The following is a 17,951-nucleotide window of genomic DNA, read 5'->3' as shown; positions in this document are numbered from 1 at the left end:
GCAGGTTACTTAGGGAGCTGGTTTACTGGCATGATTTATGCCGGTGTTCAAAGTAATGTTCAGAGTTGCTTTGCTGGCAGTGGTGACAGATGTCCTCATTGTCTACTTCAGTGGTCATTGTGACTAATCACTAGTATTTTTTTTTTTTTTTTAGATTACTGGCTGGAATTAGAGTTATACTCAATGGTAGCGTAGTTCAAAGTCAGTTTAAAACCAAGTGAATAAAAAAATGAAGTTAATGGTCTGTGAAGCACTGAATCTCATTGTGGCAATTGTTTTTTGCTAATTCAACTTAATGGATGAGCCTGTTATATTTTTGTTAAATCTTCACTAGCCTTAATTCTTTGGGTGCCCTCAAGGTGTATATCTGGTTCAGCAGAATGGTGATGGGTTCTGCATATAAATTTTTTGGGTGGCTGCTCATTAGCTTTTCTATCTTCTCCAGTTGCTGTGGGAAACCAGCCCAGTTAGGCAGGAAAAGCACAGTAGCACCTCTGTTTATTCACTCGTAAGCAAATTCCTCCTGTGGTTAAATTTGTCTTGGTGGAGTTTACCAATGCAATAACATGTCTTTTAGGAATCTTCCTTAATTACAGGAAGATTGCATGCAAAAGAAAATATATACACCTACCTCTTAGACAAGGACAAGCTAGTAGATGTTTATGAGCAAAAATAACATTTTTAAAATTAGTGTGCCTTCCTGCTTTCTCTCTGAGGATTGAGAGTGATCTAAGATAATGAGTTTGTTTTTAAAATTCGTAAGTGAAGACTAAATCAGTGAATCAGATTTCCACTTACTATACATGAAACTTACCATACACTTCATAATTCTAGATAATTCCACCCCCATCATCGTCAGAAGGCGTTTGCGAAATGCCTACCTCTTCATGGCCCCCGTTGAGCCTTGTGTTATAAAGCGTCCTGTTTATTCTGGCCCACAGAGGGAGATGGCTATGTAGCGATTCCAGAGAACGTGTGTTACCTGGTTTGTTGAAATAGAAATCATCTCGTGACCTCACCTTCTTTCTCCTCAGGCCTTGTACCCCCTGGTGACCTGCCTTCTCTGCGTCAGTCAGAAGCAGCTGTTCCTGAACAGGTGGCATATTTTCCTCAACAACTGCTTATCCAACCTTAAAGTTAGTATTTCTCAGTTCAAAAAAAATCTTTTATACACTAGATAGGCATCCGAGACGGTTACATGTGCTTCTGCAAGTGATTCCTAAAGTTTGTGGGGGGATTATCCTATACTATTGGGATAATGAAAAAAATATATTAATGAGAGTTCTCCTTATTAAATATAGTCAATTTTATATAAGACTTTATTTATTTATTTATTTATTTAGAATGCAAGCCAGTGGAGGGGCAGAGGGAGAGGGGGAAAGAGAATCTCAGGTAGACTCCCAAAAGGGGGCTTGATCTCACTACCCTGAGGTCGTGACCTGAGCCAAAACCAAGAGTCAGACACCTAACTGACCAAATATAGTCAGGCACCCCAAATATAGTCAGTTTTAGAAGATGACCAAGGATAAGAGAAATCACTCCCAAATTGGGGAAATAAATCTTTTCTAGTAAGGATCATTTTTGGGGTAGAATTAAATACCCTTGTATATGCATTAATTATTGCATTTTATCTAACTGATTTTAAAAAAGGGGAGGCCGCACTTCACTGGCAGAACCATGTGAATTGATTTCAGAAGCTCACCTATATACTCTCTGCATCCTTCCTCTGCCCCCGCCAGTCTAGGAAAATATTTGAGGGGAAAAGTTCCTTTCTGTGGAGGGATTGGCCCCAGTCACAGAGAATACTTATTACCTGTTATTGTGATTTGTGATTATTTGAAAGTGTTCTATTCAAGCCACATGGCAGTCCATCAGCCCTAGGCACTCACTGAACAAGTATTGTGGTGGGTAGGCAGGAAAGGTGCTCAATGAGAGGAATGAAGTCATTGTTCCTAAAACCGAGGGACCTACAGTTAAAACTACTATAATGATTAGCTTTAAAATTGGCTGTATAACTTTTAAGTAGTTAAGCATATTTTAAGTTTTAGTGACCTATTGATAAGAGACAACTAAATGAAAACCAACCCTAACGTAAGTGCAAACAGTGTATATTTTCTAGTTGTTTCCAGTTGTGTCTTGAAGTTCTTCTATGAGTTTGATATTTGCTGCTTTAGAATTTTTGAAATATACTTAATTATACAATCCTGTATGTGCTTATACATGTTGCCTTGTCTTTTTTGTTACAAGACACTTTAATTTAGTGAAGTGGTTAAGATTAATTACATTATTTTGGCATTTACCATAATTACACCATAATCTGCATTAGAGCTGTTTTAAGCACGGATTGTGAAATCCAAGATTAGAATCATTTATTTTCTTCAAATTGGCAGTGAAATATAATAGGAGTGGATACAGAATTAAGCTTTTAAAAAGTATTCTGAAAAACAAAAAGTTTTTCAGGGTTATCAACTATTATATAATAGGCACTCTCCGATATTTTACTTAGGGATTTATGCATCTGTAATACATCTCTAACACAGAGCCCAATGTCATTTTGTTGTTGTTTGGTCCACTTTTAAGTTATTCAGTTATTAGTTCCAGTTAAAAATATTTTTTGTTTATTTACATTTTACACAGGTAGAAAATGGTCATTTTGCTCAAAACAAAGAAGTAATTAAGAATGTTCACAGTGCATTTTTCTATATATATTATGCTCAGTATGTTTGTGATGAATTTTAGTTAGAGTTAAAATAATACTTTGCATGAGAGTTTATTGTTGTGGCCAAAAAACCAAAATTTTTTGTTTAAAGTAGGTGCTTTTGAAATATAGTGGCATAATCTTACTTTAGAATGTAATTGCTTTAAAGTTAAAATATTGGTACTTTAGTCAAAACCCACCAAAAAGACTTAATAACAGGATTATAAATGGCTCTAGAGGGAAGTGGGACTACAAGCTGATGGTGTATCCCTATGCAAACATTTCAAGCACTAGGATTTCTAAGAGAATGGCCATGATGAGATCAGAAAGAGTATATGGAGGCAATAGCATAGAGACTGAACCAAATTCCAGAATTCCATTCTGTTCACCCAGTAGGTATGAAGTGCCCACTGCGTGAGGTGCTAGGGAAGGTGCTGGAAATGGGAAACATAGGGGAAGTCAACTATATTAAAGCTAGATATAGAATAGAGTCTCTGTCCTGGAGGAGTTTAGCATTTCATTGGCAGATATGTAACAAAGTTTCAAAATGCATGATAGAGACAGTGAGGGATATAAAAGCTGAGAGTAGAGAGATTCTTGTGCCATTTGTAAAGGTTCAGGACCCCATGAAGCATGAAAGAGGTAGTTATTAGGCCAAGTTAAGGCAACGATATTTTTCTTTATGGGTACTAAATTGTTGGAATTCACCACCCCAAGGCTAAAAGGTATAAAAAGATCCTTGATGAGTTACAATTGGAATAAAATGGTATCACATATATTTAGAACTAAACCCAGCAGGGATTAAATAAGACCATTTTAAGTGTGCCTGAGTGGCTCAGTCGGTTAAGCTTCCAACTCTTGATTTCCATTTGGGTCATGGGAAAAGGCCCCACCATGGGCTCCATACTCAGCAGGGAGTCTGCTTGGGATTTTCTCTTTCCCTCTCCCTCTGCCCCTTCCCTCCATGTTCTCTCTCTCTCTCTCTAAAATAATAAATGAATAAATCTTAAAAAAAAAAAGAGAGACCATTTTAAAATGTCATAAATATACAGAAAACCTTCCAAACCAACTTAACAAATACTCCATGAAGAAAAACTAATATAGCTTCAGAAGTATACTTTGTCTTGAATAGTGTCAGTATTTTATGAGAGGTAGAGCCAACCATATCATTTCATAATGACCAGCAGACCAACTTTTCTCCCTGTTTACCTGTCCCCTTTTTGCTTCCAGCACTCTTGCCCTCCTTGTGTCCCAATTCCCTATACATGCTTAAGTATAGTGAACCTATTGTTTGAACCCTACAAATTGAACTTGGTAGCCATCTTTGATGTGTTCTGCGGAGGGGGGTCATCAAGGTGGCAGTGTGACATAGAGCAGAATAGAAGTGACTGAGCATGAAAAATCTGCTGCTTTCAAAGTAAACAAGCTCTCAGATCGATGCTCTTTTAATGTCAGTGCCCTGGTTTATCTTCAGAGTCAGTCTGTCGGAAGCAGGCTGCTTTGGTAACACAAACTTGAAGTCTTTATTTACACTTAGTTAAGTAGGTCAACCTTATGTTAGCAATAGACTCTTGTGAAGTGATGAGGAATTTATGGCACCTTCTTACCACAACACTGACATCTTTCAAGAACTCTTGCTTAGTAGTAACCAATACTTTTTTCTTCTGTAGATTTAATGTCAGAATCTGAACATATTGAGCAATTAAAAATTGATACATTCCCTTCACATCTGCCATAACACACCTAATTCTGAAAAAAAGGAAATGTTATGAAACTTGATTTAATAGTACTTAAGTTTTTGTTGTGACTCTCCATTTATTAATAGTTCTTTTAACATGTAGTATTTATTAAGTATTCATAATAACTGTGCTAGTTTCTCATCCTTCAAAATGGATATAATTGGAACAATTTTTTAATTTTTTTAATTTTATGATAGTGAATATAATATCCCAGAGGTCCAGATTATAAAAACAAAACAAAACCATAAAAGAAACCTTAAAAGATAAAAAATGAGTCTGCTATATAGTTAATAACAACAATATCTCTCAGTAATTGGAAATCTATTATGAGCCAAGCCAGTAGTATGGGGGGCTACATACTTTTGTCATGGATCATCATGACAGTGTCATAAGCTCCATTGAGCTTGCCCTGTGCTTTCACAGATATCATTTATGTTTTTCTAAATATTTTGCTCCAAGAGCAATACTTTATCTGAAGGCTAGACAATACAAAATTAAAAATGATTATCCTTTCATCTCAGTCACTGCGTATGCTAAGACTTGAATTCATTCATTTGTCCGGTCAATCAGTTGGTCAACAGTTTTTTACATGAAGAGTACCAGGCACTGTCCTAGGTGCTGGGAGTAAATGAGTAAGACAGTAACCCTCTCCGACCTCTTAGACCTTGTAATTTAGTGGGGGAGACAGACTGTAAACAAGTAAATACATAGGAAGAAAAATTCAGATATTGATAACTGCTGTAAATAAAATAAAGTAGGATATTGTAACAGAATGATACATTCAGGAGGAGCAGGGGAGGGAGGGTGCAAGGAAGCTCTTTTGATTTCCATTAAGAATCTCAAAACCTGTGGTTGCCATATATTAGTTGAAACTTGTCCTCAGCACTTAATGTATATTTATGTGTAATAATCACAATGAAGTTTAAGGAGTGCTTTTTTAAACTTTTCATGTAATAGTAAGATAATTAACGATATCTTTATATCATTGAGTAGACATTGAGTAATACATTAAGGATTCCACAGCCATCAGTAGAATGCATTAAAATGTATGGCACCATTCATTTTAAAACAACTACTGTCCTCTTTGTAAGTTTCAAATTTAAATGATATAGTATTGGCTATTTTAAATAATTTTCTAGAAGCAGTTATTCTGCTTTAATGTTAACCTCATTTCTATAAACTTGAGAAAATCTTTTTTTTTTAAAGATTTTAATTATTCATTTATCTGAGCGAGAACACAATCAGGGGGCATGGCAGAGGGAGAGGGAGAAGCAGACCCCCTGCTGAGCAGGGAGCCCGAAGTGGGACTCGATTCCAGGACCCTGGGATAATGACCCAAGCCAAAGGCAGACACTTAACGACTGAGCCACCCAGGGACCCCGAGAAAATCTCTTTTCATCTATCTTTCAGATCTGTTCAAGACACATTTCAAAGTGGGATTTATAAATTCTAATGATGCACATGAACTAGGCTTAAAATTAGTAATCAGCTGACAAGGGTATGACTTTCCATGAATGCCTTATTTATTCAGACACTGAAGAGAAAATAATCTGCATAAATTGTTGGTCCAGGAGTGTTAGAGTTATCCTAAACCTATATTCTTTGCACATAGGTTCTTTGGGTAGTATGGTCATCAAAAAGTGAATTATGATCAGAGAAATTCAAGTATCAGAAGGAAATACCTAAAAGAAGAAAGGGGTTGACTATGATATGCAAGGGAGTATGACAGAAAGAAATAGATTTACTTCAATGGCTCTAGTTGAAATGGAAGAGAGAACTAGAAGGTAGTTGAGTATAACAAGACCAAAAGATGACTAAAATTGTTTATCAATCTCTGTCAGTAGAGCTTGACCTTAACATGCACCAGAATCTCCAAAGAAGCCTGTTACAAATGCAACTTCTCAAAACCTACCTCCAGAGATTCTGATTTCAAATATCTGAGTGCAGTCAAGGAATCTGCATGTTCATAAGAGGTTCAGGTGACTTAGTGCAAATGGTCAGCTGGTGAACCTTGAGAAACTTTGGTTCCAATGACCCTATCACCGGCCAAATTGCCACTGAATTCAGTTCTCGCTACTTGTTACTGTTAACACTGAATTGCTTTAACTAAATCAAAAGCAAAATTTAAGGAAGGTGGGCAGGTCCTGGGCTAGCTGACGTCACATGAAGGTGTCGGTGACCCGCACTGAGAGGAGTAGGGAAGATCCACTCTGAAGCCTACTAGTTTCTTTCTTTCCTTCTTTCTTTCTTTTTTTTTTATTAGAGAGAGAGAAAGCACAAGCAGGGCGAGTGGCAGGCAGAGGGAGAAGCAGGCTTCTCTCTGAGCAGGGAGCCTGATGCAGGACTCGATCCCAGGACCCTGGGATCATGACCCGAGCCGAAGGCAGATGCTTAACCGACTGAGCCACCGAGGCGTCCCTGAAGCCTACTAGTTTCTTGAACACCTTCATCACTGTAACCTCAGAGCCACAATATATTAATATATTGTTGTTAATTAACGGAGAAGCAGATTACAATGGGAGAAGAGTCCTTCAATCCTGAAGTAGAGATTTTTGACACAAATCAGTGGTTTGAGACATATGCTGAAGTGTTTACATCCTGAAAATATATATCAAACCCCTATTGTGTTAGCTGCTTTTGGAATACAAAGACAATGAGGAGGAAATCCTGTTTTCAAGTAGAGTACAATCTAGTAGATGCCAGTAGCATATTGGAGTGGCCTCCATATAATATTAAACTCTAGTAGAAAAATTAATGCTTCCAAGACACTGGAACCAGATTGTCTAGGTTCAAATTCTGGCACTACAACTTACTAGCCCTCCTGTGCCTTGATTTCTTCTTCTGCACAGTGAGAACAATGGCAGTTTCTACTTCACGGGCTGTGGTGAGAATTAAAATGGGTTAATATATGTACATTATGGATAACAATGCCTGATTCAGTAAGTACCATGTCATATACACATTCCAGTTTCCAAGAAAATAGTACAGTATAGTGTCCATGTCTTTCACCTCCTTGGTTAAATTTATTCCTAGGTGTTTTATTCTTTTTGATGAAGTTGTGAATGAGATTTTTTTCTTAATTTCTCGTTCTGATAGTTTGTGGTTACTGTATAAACATGCAACAGATTTTTGTATAGTGATTTTGTACCATCCAACTTTACTGCATTTGTTTATTCTAACTTTTTTGGTAGAGTCTTCAGGGTTTTCTATGTATTAAATTGTGTTGTCTACAAATAATGATAGTTTTACATTTTTCTTCCAATTTTGATGACTTTTATTTATTTTTCCTGCCTAATTGTTCTGGGTAAGACTTCCAATACTATGCTGAATAAAAGTGGTGAGGGTGGGCATCCTTGTCTTGTTTCTGATCTTAAGGAAAAAACTGAAAGCTTTGAGTATGATGTTCTGTGGACTTGTGATATATGGCCTCTTATTATTTTGAGGTACATTCTTTCTGTACTCAATTTGTTTTTATCATCAATAGGTATTGAATTTGTCAAATGCTTTTCTGCATCTATTGAGAAGTTATATGATTTTATCCCTCATTTTGTTAATGTGGCCTATCATGTTGATTGATTTGCAAATGTTGAACCATCTTTCCATCCCTGGAATAAATTCCACTTGATCATGGTGCATAATCCTTTTAATGTGTTGTTGAATTCAGTTTGCTAATATTTTGTTGAGGATTTTTGCATCTATGTTCACCAGGTACATTGGCCTGTAATTTTCTCTTTTTTGTGTGTGTCCTTATCTGGTTTTGGTATCAGGGTAATGCTGGCCTCATAAAATGAGTTTGAGAGTATTCCTTTCTCTTCAGTTTTTTGGAAGACTTTGAGAAGGATTGGTATTAAATCTTCTTTGAAGGTTTGGTAGAATTCACTGGTGAAGTCATCTGATCCTGGGCTTCTGTTTTTGGGAGTTTTTTGATTACTGATTCAACTGCCTTACTAGTAATTGCTTTACTCAGATTTTTCTATTTATGATTCAGTTTTGAAAGATGCTATGTTTCTAGGAATTAATTTATTTCTTCTAGGTTTCTAATTGGTTGGCATATAATTGTTCATAATAGTCCTTTAAGATCCTTTGTATTTCTTTTGTATCAGTTGTAATTTGTCTTCTTTATTTTCTGATTCTATTTATTTGAGTCCTCTCTCTTTTTCCTTAGTCTAGCCTAAAGCTCGTCAATTTTGTTTATCTTTTCAAAGAACCAGCTGTTAGTTTCATTGATCTTTTCTATTGTCTTTTTAGTCTCTATTTCATTATTTCCACTCTGATCTTTATTATTTCCTTCCTTCTGCTAACTTTGGGTTTTAACTGTTCTTTTTCTAGTTCCTTTAGGTTTAAAGTTAGATTGTTTATTTTATATTTTTCTTGTTACTTGAAATAGGCCTATATCGTTATATCATTATAATCTTAAAACTGCTTTTGCTGTATCCCATAGATTTGGATTTATTATATTTCCATTTTCGTTTATCTCGAAGTATTTTTTAAATTTCCCCTTTGATTTCTTCATTGACCCATTGGTTATTCAGTAGCATGTTGTTTAATCTCCTCCATAGTTGTGATTTTTCCAGTTTTCTTTTTGTGATTGGTTTCTAGTTTCATACTACTACGGTTGGGAAAGATACTTGATGTGACTTAAATCTTCTTAAACTTACTGAGACTTCTTTTGTGGCCTAATATATGATCTCTCCTGGCAAATGTTCCATGTGCACTTGAGTAGAATTGTGTACTCTACTGCTTTCAGAGAGAATGTTCTGTATATATCTATTAAGTCCATCTAGTCTAATGTGCCATTTAAAGTCTAATATGTGATTTAAAGCCAATATTTCCTTATTGATTTTCTGTCTGAATGATCTATCCATTGATGTAACTGGGGCATTAAAGTCCCCTACTGTTATTGTGTTGTCAATTTCTCCCTTTAGGTTTGTTAATATTTGTTTTATATATTTAGATGCTCTTATGTTGGGTGCATAAATATTTACAGATGTTAAATTTTCTTGTTGGGTTGACCACTTTGTCATTATATAATGCCCTTCTCTGTCTTTTATTACAGTCTTTGTTTTCATTTCTGTTTTGTCTGATATGAGTATAGCTTCCCCTGTTCTCTTTTGGTTTCCATTGGTGTGGAATATCTTTTTCCATCCCTTCACTTTCAGTCTGCGTGTGTCCTTATATCTAAAGTAAATCTCTTATACACAACATATAGATGAGTCTTGTCTTTTTATCCATTCAGCAACTCTGTGTCTTTTAATTGGAGTGCTTAGTCCATTTCATTTAAAGTAGTTGTTATAGGTATGTACTTATTTTCATTTTGTTAATTTTTTTCTGTTTTGTAGTTTCTCTCTGTTTCCCTATTCTTCTCTTGCTTTCTTGTGATTTGATGACTTTCTGTGGTGTTATGCTTAGATTCCTTTCTTATTATCTATTATGTATCTATTATAGGCTTTTGCTTTGTGGTTACCATGAGGCTCAGCCTATATACTTAACAGTCTATTTTAAGTTGATAGCAAGTTTGAACACATTCTAAAACTCTGCATTTTTATGTTTTTGATGTCACATTTTACATCTCTTTGGTTTTTGTATCCCTTAACTAATTAATATATAGTTATTTTTACTATGTCTTTTAACATTCATACTAACTTTATAAGTAATTAGTCCACTTCCTTTACTATATATTTACCTTTACTGGTGAGATTTTTACTTTCACATGTTTTCTTACTACTAATTAGTGCCCTTTGTTTTAACATTTCTTTTAGGGCCAGTTTAGTGGTAATGAACTCCTTTAGCTTTTGCTTGTCCAGAGAAATCTTTATCCCTTTTTTAATTCTAAATTATAATCTTGCTGGGTAGAGTGTTCTTGGTTGGAAGTTGTTTTTTTTTTCTTTCAGCACTTTAAATATATCATGCCACTCTCTCTTGGCCTGCAAAGTTTCTGTTGAGAAATCTGATGATGACCTTATGCTCATTGTTCATTGACCTGATGTCCTTTGTTCATAACACGTTATTTTTCTCTCACAGCTTTTAAGATTCTCTCTTTGTCTTTAACTTTGACATTTTAATTACAGTGTACATTGGTGTGAGTCTTTTTGGGTTCATCTTGTTTGGAACCTTCTGGGTTTCCTGGATTTGGATGTCTGTTTCATTCCTCAGGTTAGAGAAGTTTTTAACCATTATTTCTTTAAATAAGTTTTCTGCCCCTTTCTCTCTCTCTTCCTTCTGGAAGCCCTATAATCAGAATTTTATTCTGCTTGATGTTGTCTCATAGGTCTCTTAAGCAATTTTTTTTTTAAATTATTATTATTATTTTCTTTTTGCTTTTCTGTCTGGGTGAGTTCTATTGCCCTGTCTCCCAGATGACTAATTCTTTCTTCTGCTTCATCTAATCTGCTGTTGAACCTTTCTAGTGTATTTTTCAGTTAAGTTATTGTATTTTTCAGCTTGTGACTTCTGTTTCGTACTTTCTTACATAGTCTGTCTCTTTGTTGAAATCTTTCTGTGCTTCCCTTCTTTTCCTGAGTGCAGTGAGCTTCTTTATGACCATTACTTTCACTCCTTATCAGGTAAATTATTTATCTCCATTTCATTAAAGTTTTTTTTTCCCTAAGGTTTTATCTTGTCCTTTTGTTTGGAACATATTCCTCTGTTTCCTCATTTTGCTTGAGTCTCTGTGTTTGTTTTTAATGTGTTAGGCAAAACAGCTATCTCTCTCAGTTTTAAAGGGGTGGCCCTATATAGGCAATGAACCTTATTGTTCAACATTGTCCTAGTTCTTGGTTGTCTCTGGAACTGTTTCTCTGGTTAAGACTCATAGAGCCCAGAAACACAATGCCCCTGGCCACCAGAGCCTGGCACTCAAGGGCATCCCCTGTGTGGGCTCTGCATGCCTACTGGCTTTGGTAGGTCAAGGGGGCAGGGACAGGTTTATGGGAGCAACACAAAGGGTGCAAGTCCAAGGCAGTGGCATGGGAGGTAGGGGTTGGCACTGGTCAGTTAGGGTGAGAGTACAAAAATAGTACTTCCCAGTGCCAGCACCAGCAAGGTTGAGAGCGAATGTAAAAATATCACCCACCAGTGCCTCCATCCCTGCACAGGGTCCTAACAGGCTTTTGCTCCTCTAGCAGATGCCTTAATATTAACAACTTTATCTTTTTCACATATGGTCTAGGCTCTTCTCAAACTGCTGCTTTTGTACTGGGCCCCAGGGAGAGTGAATCTGCTTATGAGGCTTTTAAGAGCAGAATCTCTCTCTTTCCCTACAGCCTTATGGCTCTCCTGGATGTAAGCCCTGTTGGTTTTCAAAGTCACACATTTTGGGGACTCATTTCTCTGGTGCAGGTCCTAAGGGATGGACTAGCTAATGTGGAGCACAAACTGCATGCTCCTCAGGGAGGAGTTCCATATTTGTGAGATGCCCTCCCCATGGTGGGTCACCACTCTTGGGATGTGGGGTTTTCAAGACTGTCTTCATGTGGCCCTTTTATCCCTTGTTATAAAGTAGCTGTTCAGCCAGTGTTCAGGTTCTTCCCAGAGGGAATTATTCCATGTGTAGCTATAGATTAGTTGTGTCCTTAAGAGGAGGTGAGTTCAGGATCATTCTATGTCATTTTCTTGAACTGCCTCCTTGTATAGGTCCTATATAAAGACATCTTGCTAGTGCATCAAGTTGTTCAGCTACTACTCACAGTCTGCTTTTTTTTTTAAACTGATATTTACTGATAACCTGCTGTTTGGCAGTCATTGAGGATACAAAAATGAACAAACCAGAATTCTGGAGTTCACAGTCTGCTAAGGAATATACAAGTAAAGGGGTAGAACAGCATTCTGGAAGTGGAGAGCAAAGGCACTTGGCAATCTCTCTGGGGTGGAGAAATAGTGGTTGTGATAGTAGGGATTTAATAGAGGAGATGACACCTAACTGAATCTTGCCAGGGAGGAGAAATTTTCCAAATAGACCAGAAGTAGGTAAGAGATATAATGGTATGGGGTGCACCAAAGCCCAAGGTGGAGGCAGGAGGTAGTAATGGGGGAGCCAGATTGCCAAAGGCGCCTCATGTACCACATCATGGAATTTGGACATTGTCCAGGAGGTGATTAGAAGCCACTTAAGGACTTTAAATGTGGGGACGTAAACAGTCATGTTTGCAGTTTAAGAATACCATTTGACAGTGCCAAGAATGGAAGAAAGGCAAGAAAATCATTTGAGGAGGCAATGGTAGTGATCAGTGATATCACCTTGAAATGCTAAAAATCAAGCACTAGAACAGGATCCACAGGTAAAACAAAGTGAAAACTTAAGTCAGCCACATTGCTCTTCAGTCTCTGTGGAAACAAAAACAGATAATCTCAAGTATATTCTTAAGAGTAAAAGAACATCAGTCACAATGGGATGCACCAAAAGGGTAATTGTGGGTAGGGAGACAGAAAAAAGAATATAAAATCAATTGAAGTTAAACAGAAGATAGCAATATGAGTTGTTTAAACTAGAGATCTCTGTTAAGTTCCTTAATAAAACTTAGGTGATGTTTGCCCTACCCCATCATGATTCACAATATGAGATAAGGCACATGAGAGAATTTTGAATGATACACTATGCAAATATAAAATACATATACTAATAAAGAGAAATTAACAAAGGAAGAAACATCTCTACAGGAATGGAAGCTCCCCCAAATCAGAGCATGTTTACTGCTAGATCCTGGTGCTTTGTGCATAATAATAGTTACTATGGACAAGAACAGTGCTAAATATCCTATATGCATTAACTCATTTAATTCTCAGCATTCCTAGGAGGTAGATAGGATTATCATCTGCAGACAGTGAAAATCAGGCCCAGAGAGATTAAGGAGCTACCCTGAGGTGGGCCACACCACTAATAAATTGCAGAGCAAGGATGGATTCAAACCCAGGCAGTGTGTGTCTAGAGTCTGTTTTTAACCACCATGTAAACATATCATAGATTTGCTAATTTGGAGTGCTTGGGGGAAGGATAGTTAGAATTCCCCAAATTTTTTAATGATGGAACATTTTAAATGCAACTTTATCAGTTTAGTAGTTTACTTAAAGTTCCTCTATGTAACCAAGCATGCAAATCAAACAGGCAAATCATAACCCTTTATATAGCAATGTATGCTTTATAAAGTTGGAGTCTTTTTTTTTTCCTACAGCTAGAAAAGTAGATATAAAGTTTATTTGAAAGAATAAGCATGGAAAAATATCTGGGAAAACCCTTTGAAAAGAAGAAAAGACTAGTGGATGATGGAAGATAATCCATACCCAGATAATGAAACACATTTGTTTTATTTTTTTTAAGTTCTTATTTAGGGCGCCTGGGTGGCTCAGATGGTTGGGCGTCTGCCTTCGGCTCAGGTCATGATCCCAGCGTCCTGGGATCGAGTCCCGCATGGGGCTCCCTGCTCCTTGGGAGCCTGCTTCTTCCTCTGCCTCTCTCTCTCTCTCTCTCTGTCTCTCATGAATAAATAAATAAAATCTTTAAAAAAAAAAAAAAAAAAAAAAGTTCTTATTTAAATTCCAGTTACTTAACATACAGTATAATACTAGTTTCAGGTGTACAATATAGTAATAAAACGCAAGCCTCAAAACTTAAAATAATGTGGTATTAGCCCGTGAATACATAGACTAATAAAACAAATTCTAAAATCAGACCTGAAAGCATATAGAAATCTAGAATTTTATAATGATCACACCAAAAATTTATTCTATTTCTCCTAAATCTAAAAAACCATTCTCAATCATCTTTTCCATAGAATTTACATAAATAGTCTAAAAGTAAGCTTTATCTGGGGTAATATCTAAACACTTATAAATTCTATAAAAATCAGTATCCAAATTATCTACACTAAGAATTAAACAGCTAAAGCAATTTGGCAAGATAAATAAATGAGTAAGGGAAGAAAAGTCACATAAAAACAAAAAACCTATAAGAAAGTTAAGAGTGATGTTCAAAGACTATTTAGCAAACATTTATCAACCCCCTGAAGAATGGCGGGAATTCTAATAGATGTCAAGGTAAACCATGCCCCTTGCTTTCAGACATCTAAACAAGGCTGTATGCTAGAGGTTGTATGAAGGTCAGAAGACACTTAGGACAGAATAATTAGCTTTAATGGGATGGGGTCGAAGACCTGAGGAGGAACCAAGGAGCCTGCACAAAGGAGGGACATTCAAGTAGACTGTGAAGGGGTAGGGTTCACCTGATAGAAAAGAAGGATCAGGGGTGCCTGGGTGGCTTAGTCAGTTAAGCCTCTGCCTTCAGCTCAGGTCATGATCCCAGGGTCCTGGGATCGAGTCCTGCATTGGGCTCCCTGCTCAGTGGGGAGTCTGCTTCCCTCTCTCCCTCTGCCTGCCACTCCCCCTGCTTGTGCCCCCCACCCCCGTCAAATAAATAAATAAAATCTTAAAAAAAAAAAAAAAGGATGCAGGGGGTGAGGGAACCCACTCCTGACATGGAAATGGAATGCACACAGCCTAGCTAGAGTTTAGGGGGCTTGTGGGAGAATAGAGGGAAGGGAGGCAGAAAAGGTAGGTTAGAACTACATATTGATTGGTCAGTCATGCCATGCCAAGAAATGTTACATGGGTCGCACAGGCATTAGGGAAACCACCCAACCCATGATTTTTAAATCAAGAGGAATATAATTAGAGTGGGGAAAGAATCAATTCCTTCCTCTCTGGCTTGTTATTGCCTGGAAGCCAGTAGCTCGGCCATAGCTGGTCTCCCTGCCTCTGCTCCTTTCTTTCCCTTCGCTGTAGGCAGGGACTTCTTTGGTGGTCCCCTTGATCTTAGTGGCATCCTGTCACCATCATAAGAACCCTGGTCTTGGGGCACCTGGGTGGCTCAGTCGTTGGGCGTCTGCCTTCAGCTCAGGTCGTGATCCCAGGGTCCTGGGATCGAGCCCTGCATCGGGCTCCCTGCTCAGCGGGAAGCCTGCTTCTCCCTCTCCCTCTGCCCCTGCTTCTGTTCCCTCTCTCGCTGTCTCTCTATCAGGTGAATGAATGAAATCTTTAAAAAAAAAAAAGAACCCTGGTCCCCTTATGGATCCAGGCATGTGGGGTCCCACATGTGACCACTGCCTTCCTCACTGGCCTCATTAGCCACTAGTCTTTCACCCGGCCCCATGCACTGGCATGTGAACTGTTCCCAGGTTCTGAGACGTGACATATCTTCTCCAGCTCTCTTAGCTTCCACGTGTTCTCCCTTCCCATCATCTTTCTACACTGCTCAAAGTTCCACACTGTGCCAAGCACAGTACCTGGCCCACTGTAGCCACTCAGATGTTTGGTTGAATGAACACATGAGTAAATGTCAACTGAGTTTTCATCTGTCCTGGAAATTTTTCCTGACCCTCTTTGAGCTTTCCATATCTTGCCCTTCTTTCCATTCTCTAGCTCCTCTCCCTACCAGTTTTTTCTACTGCCTTAAGAGTTGATTACTTACTGTCCATCTCCCATCCCCCAGAGGTTGTGAACAACTTAAGGAAAGGGATTATCTTTTATCTCTATAACCCACGCTCTAACACACTGCTTAGTACACATTCATCTCAATAAATGTTGGTGAGTAATTAGATAAGGAGCTGCGGAGCTTGGGGAATCAAAGCAAAAAGGGCATAATCAACAATAGAAAGAGGACATTGATTCTCTCTCTCTCAATGCTAGAGCATACAGGTTCCCTAGGGCTGGAGGAAAAAGGCAATTTCAAGCATTCATCTTGGCAAAAGAGAGAATAATATGATTTCCCCCTGAACTACCCTGTCCTGCCCTCATGGCTGTTTAGATCCCTCCTCATAGATTATTTACCCAATGGACACCTGAAGTCAAATACCCCATAAGTCCCAGATGATACAGGTGCCTTGTAGGGACCCTGCATTTCTAGGAATTCAGAAAAGAATATTCTCCATACATTACCATTTAATCTTTTTTTTCCACTTAAGCTTAATGAAATCTTAAATCAAATACTATCTTACATCCCGGTTTCTGTTGTAGAATAAAGACCCCAAGATGGCTCGAGTTGCACTGGAATCTCTGTACAGATTACTTTGGGTTTACATGATTCGAATTAAATGTGAAAGCAACACAGCTACTCAGAGGTAAGGAGCTGGTTTGGGTTAATGGTAACTATATTACTGAGTTAATAGTAACCATTTCTCAGCCAATGGAGAGGGTGTTTTGTTTTATTGCTACCTGTACTAACCAAACTACAAACTATTCAGTTGACAGTTTCTAAAAGATCTAAGTGGTAAGGACATTTTCAAGCTTTCCTTAGTCATTGGCTCAGCAGCCATTACAGAAATTTCAGCATCTACCAGGACCAGGAGGTTCCATGTCCAAGGCTGCATTTCACCATGTTAGCAAAGCAAATGACTATAATTTTCCAGCTGCCTTTAGTTTTCCAGAAAAACTTTTCTTAGAGTAATTATGCTAATGGAAAAGGGACGAAATGGTTTGTTTTCTTTTTCCAAATTCTCTCTGATACTTAGATAAGATGAAGCATCTGCCATTTTCCCTTACAGAACTGGAGCTCAGCCAATCTTGCTTGTCTTCTCTTTTTTCTCCCTATCTTTCAGCCGTCTTATAACCATCATCACAACACTTTTCCCCAAAGGGTCCCGTGGTGTGGTGCCAAGGGATATGCCTCTGAACATCTTTGTGAAAATCATCCAGTTCATTGCCCAGGTAATGGAGAAGCTTCTGGCAGTGGGAGTGATCTAATGGGCTTCAAGTAGCCAGTCTCTTTCCTAGGAAGTACTACCAGATGAAGAGTCTAAAGTAGTATCTTATGTGTAAAGACTTTTCAGAATGGTTTTGTAAGTGTTTTCATACATAGCTTTTTTTTTTTTTTGCTTCAAAACAAATAGTGACATGAGTACATTAAATGTTTTCAGCATTTGACAAATGAAGGAACTGAGAGACAGTTTGAGTGACTCACCTAAGGTCACAGAGCCTATTAGTAAAAGGGTCTCTTGACTCCTAGTCCCTGTTTTGTCCTGACTCTCTGCTCTGGATTCTGCAAGTCAGGAGGAAGCAAAGAGTCTGACTTTGGAGGAAATCAAAAGATGATTTTTGTGAAATTTGAAGAGTGAATAAAAATGCTCTTTCACCCTGTGAGAAAGAAGAATGAAATAGAAATATTAGCATTTATTAAGCACTTACTCTTTGCCAAGAACTTTTCTAATAACTTTGCAGGTATTAATTTCCTTAAAAACTGGGTCCAATAATAATAAACATAGTATTTAGTATTTAGTTTACTATATAGACCCAAGATTATTCCTTTTAAAACACCCCAACTTTGACTTCCTTGCAATTTACAGAACAAGGGGAGAAGATAATTATTCCAGTTCAATCTCTGCCACAAGCCAGCTCTATACCCTTAACAAATCAGAGAGCGTCTTTCTTCTATATCTTTATCTGTAAAATGTGGGCGAAATGCTTGCCCAGTGTACTTCAGAATGCTGTGTGGATAAGGGGAAATTATAAGCATGAAAATGCTGTTAGGT

At 37.7% G+C, this 17,951-nt stretch overlaps 1 protein-coding gene across 1 annotated transcript in view; it reads left to right on the top strand.

Annotated features, from left to right (window-relative positions):
• FRY (FRY microtubule binding protein) overlaps positions 1-17,951 on the top strand; it is a 259,681-nt gene that overhangs the window by 100,915 nt on the left and 140,815 nt on the right. The window contains exons 11-13 of the mRNA XM_044913570.1: positions 1,035-1,136; positions 16,441-16,544; positions 17,022-17,130. Of these exons, the coding sequence (XP_044769505.1) occupies positions 1,035-1,136; positions 16,441-16,544; positions 17,022-17,130 (315 nt within the window). The remainder of the gene's footprint in view (positions 1-1,034; positions 1,137-16,440; positions 16,545-17,021; positions 17,131-17,951) is intronic.

This window comes from Neomonachus schauinslandi, chromosome 3 (assembly GCF_002201575.2).
Source record: "Neomonachus schauinslandi chromosome 3, ASM220157v2, whole genome shotgun sequence".
In the NCBI taxonomy this organism is placed as follows: domain Eukaryota; kingdom Metazoa; phylum Chordata; class Mammalia; order Carnivora; family Phocidae; genus Neomonachus; species Neomonachus schauinslandi.
The sequence above is the reverse complement of the archived record's forward strand: the minus strand, read 5'-3'. Positions and strand labels throughout refer to the sequence as shown.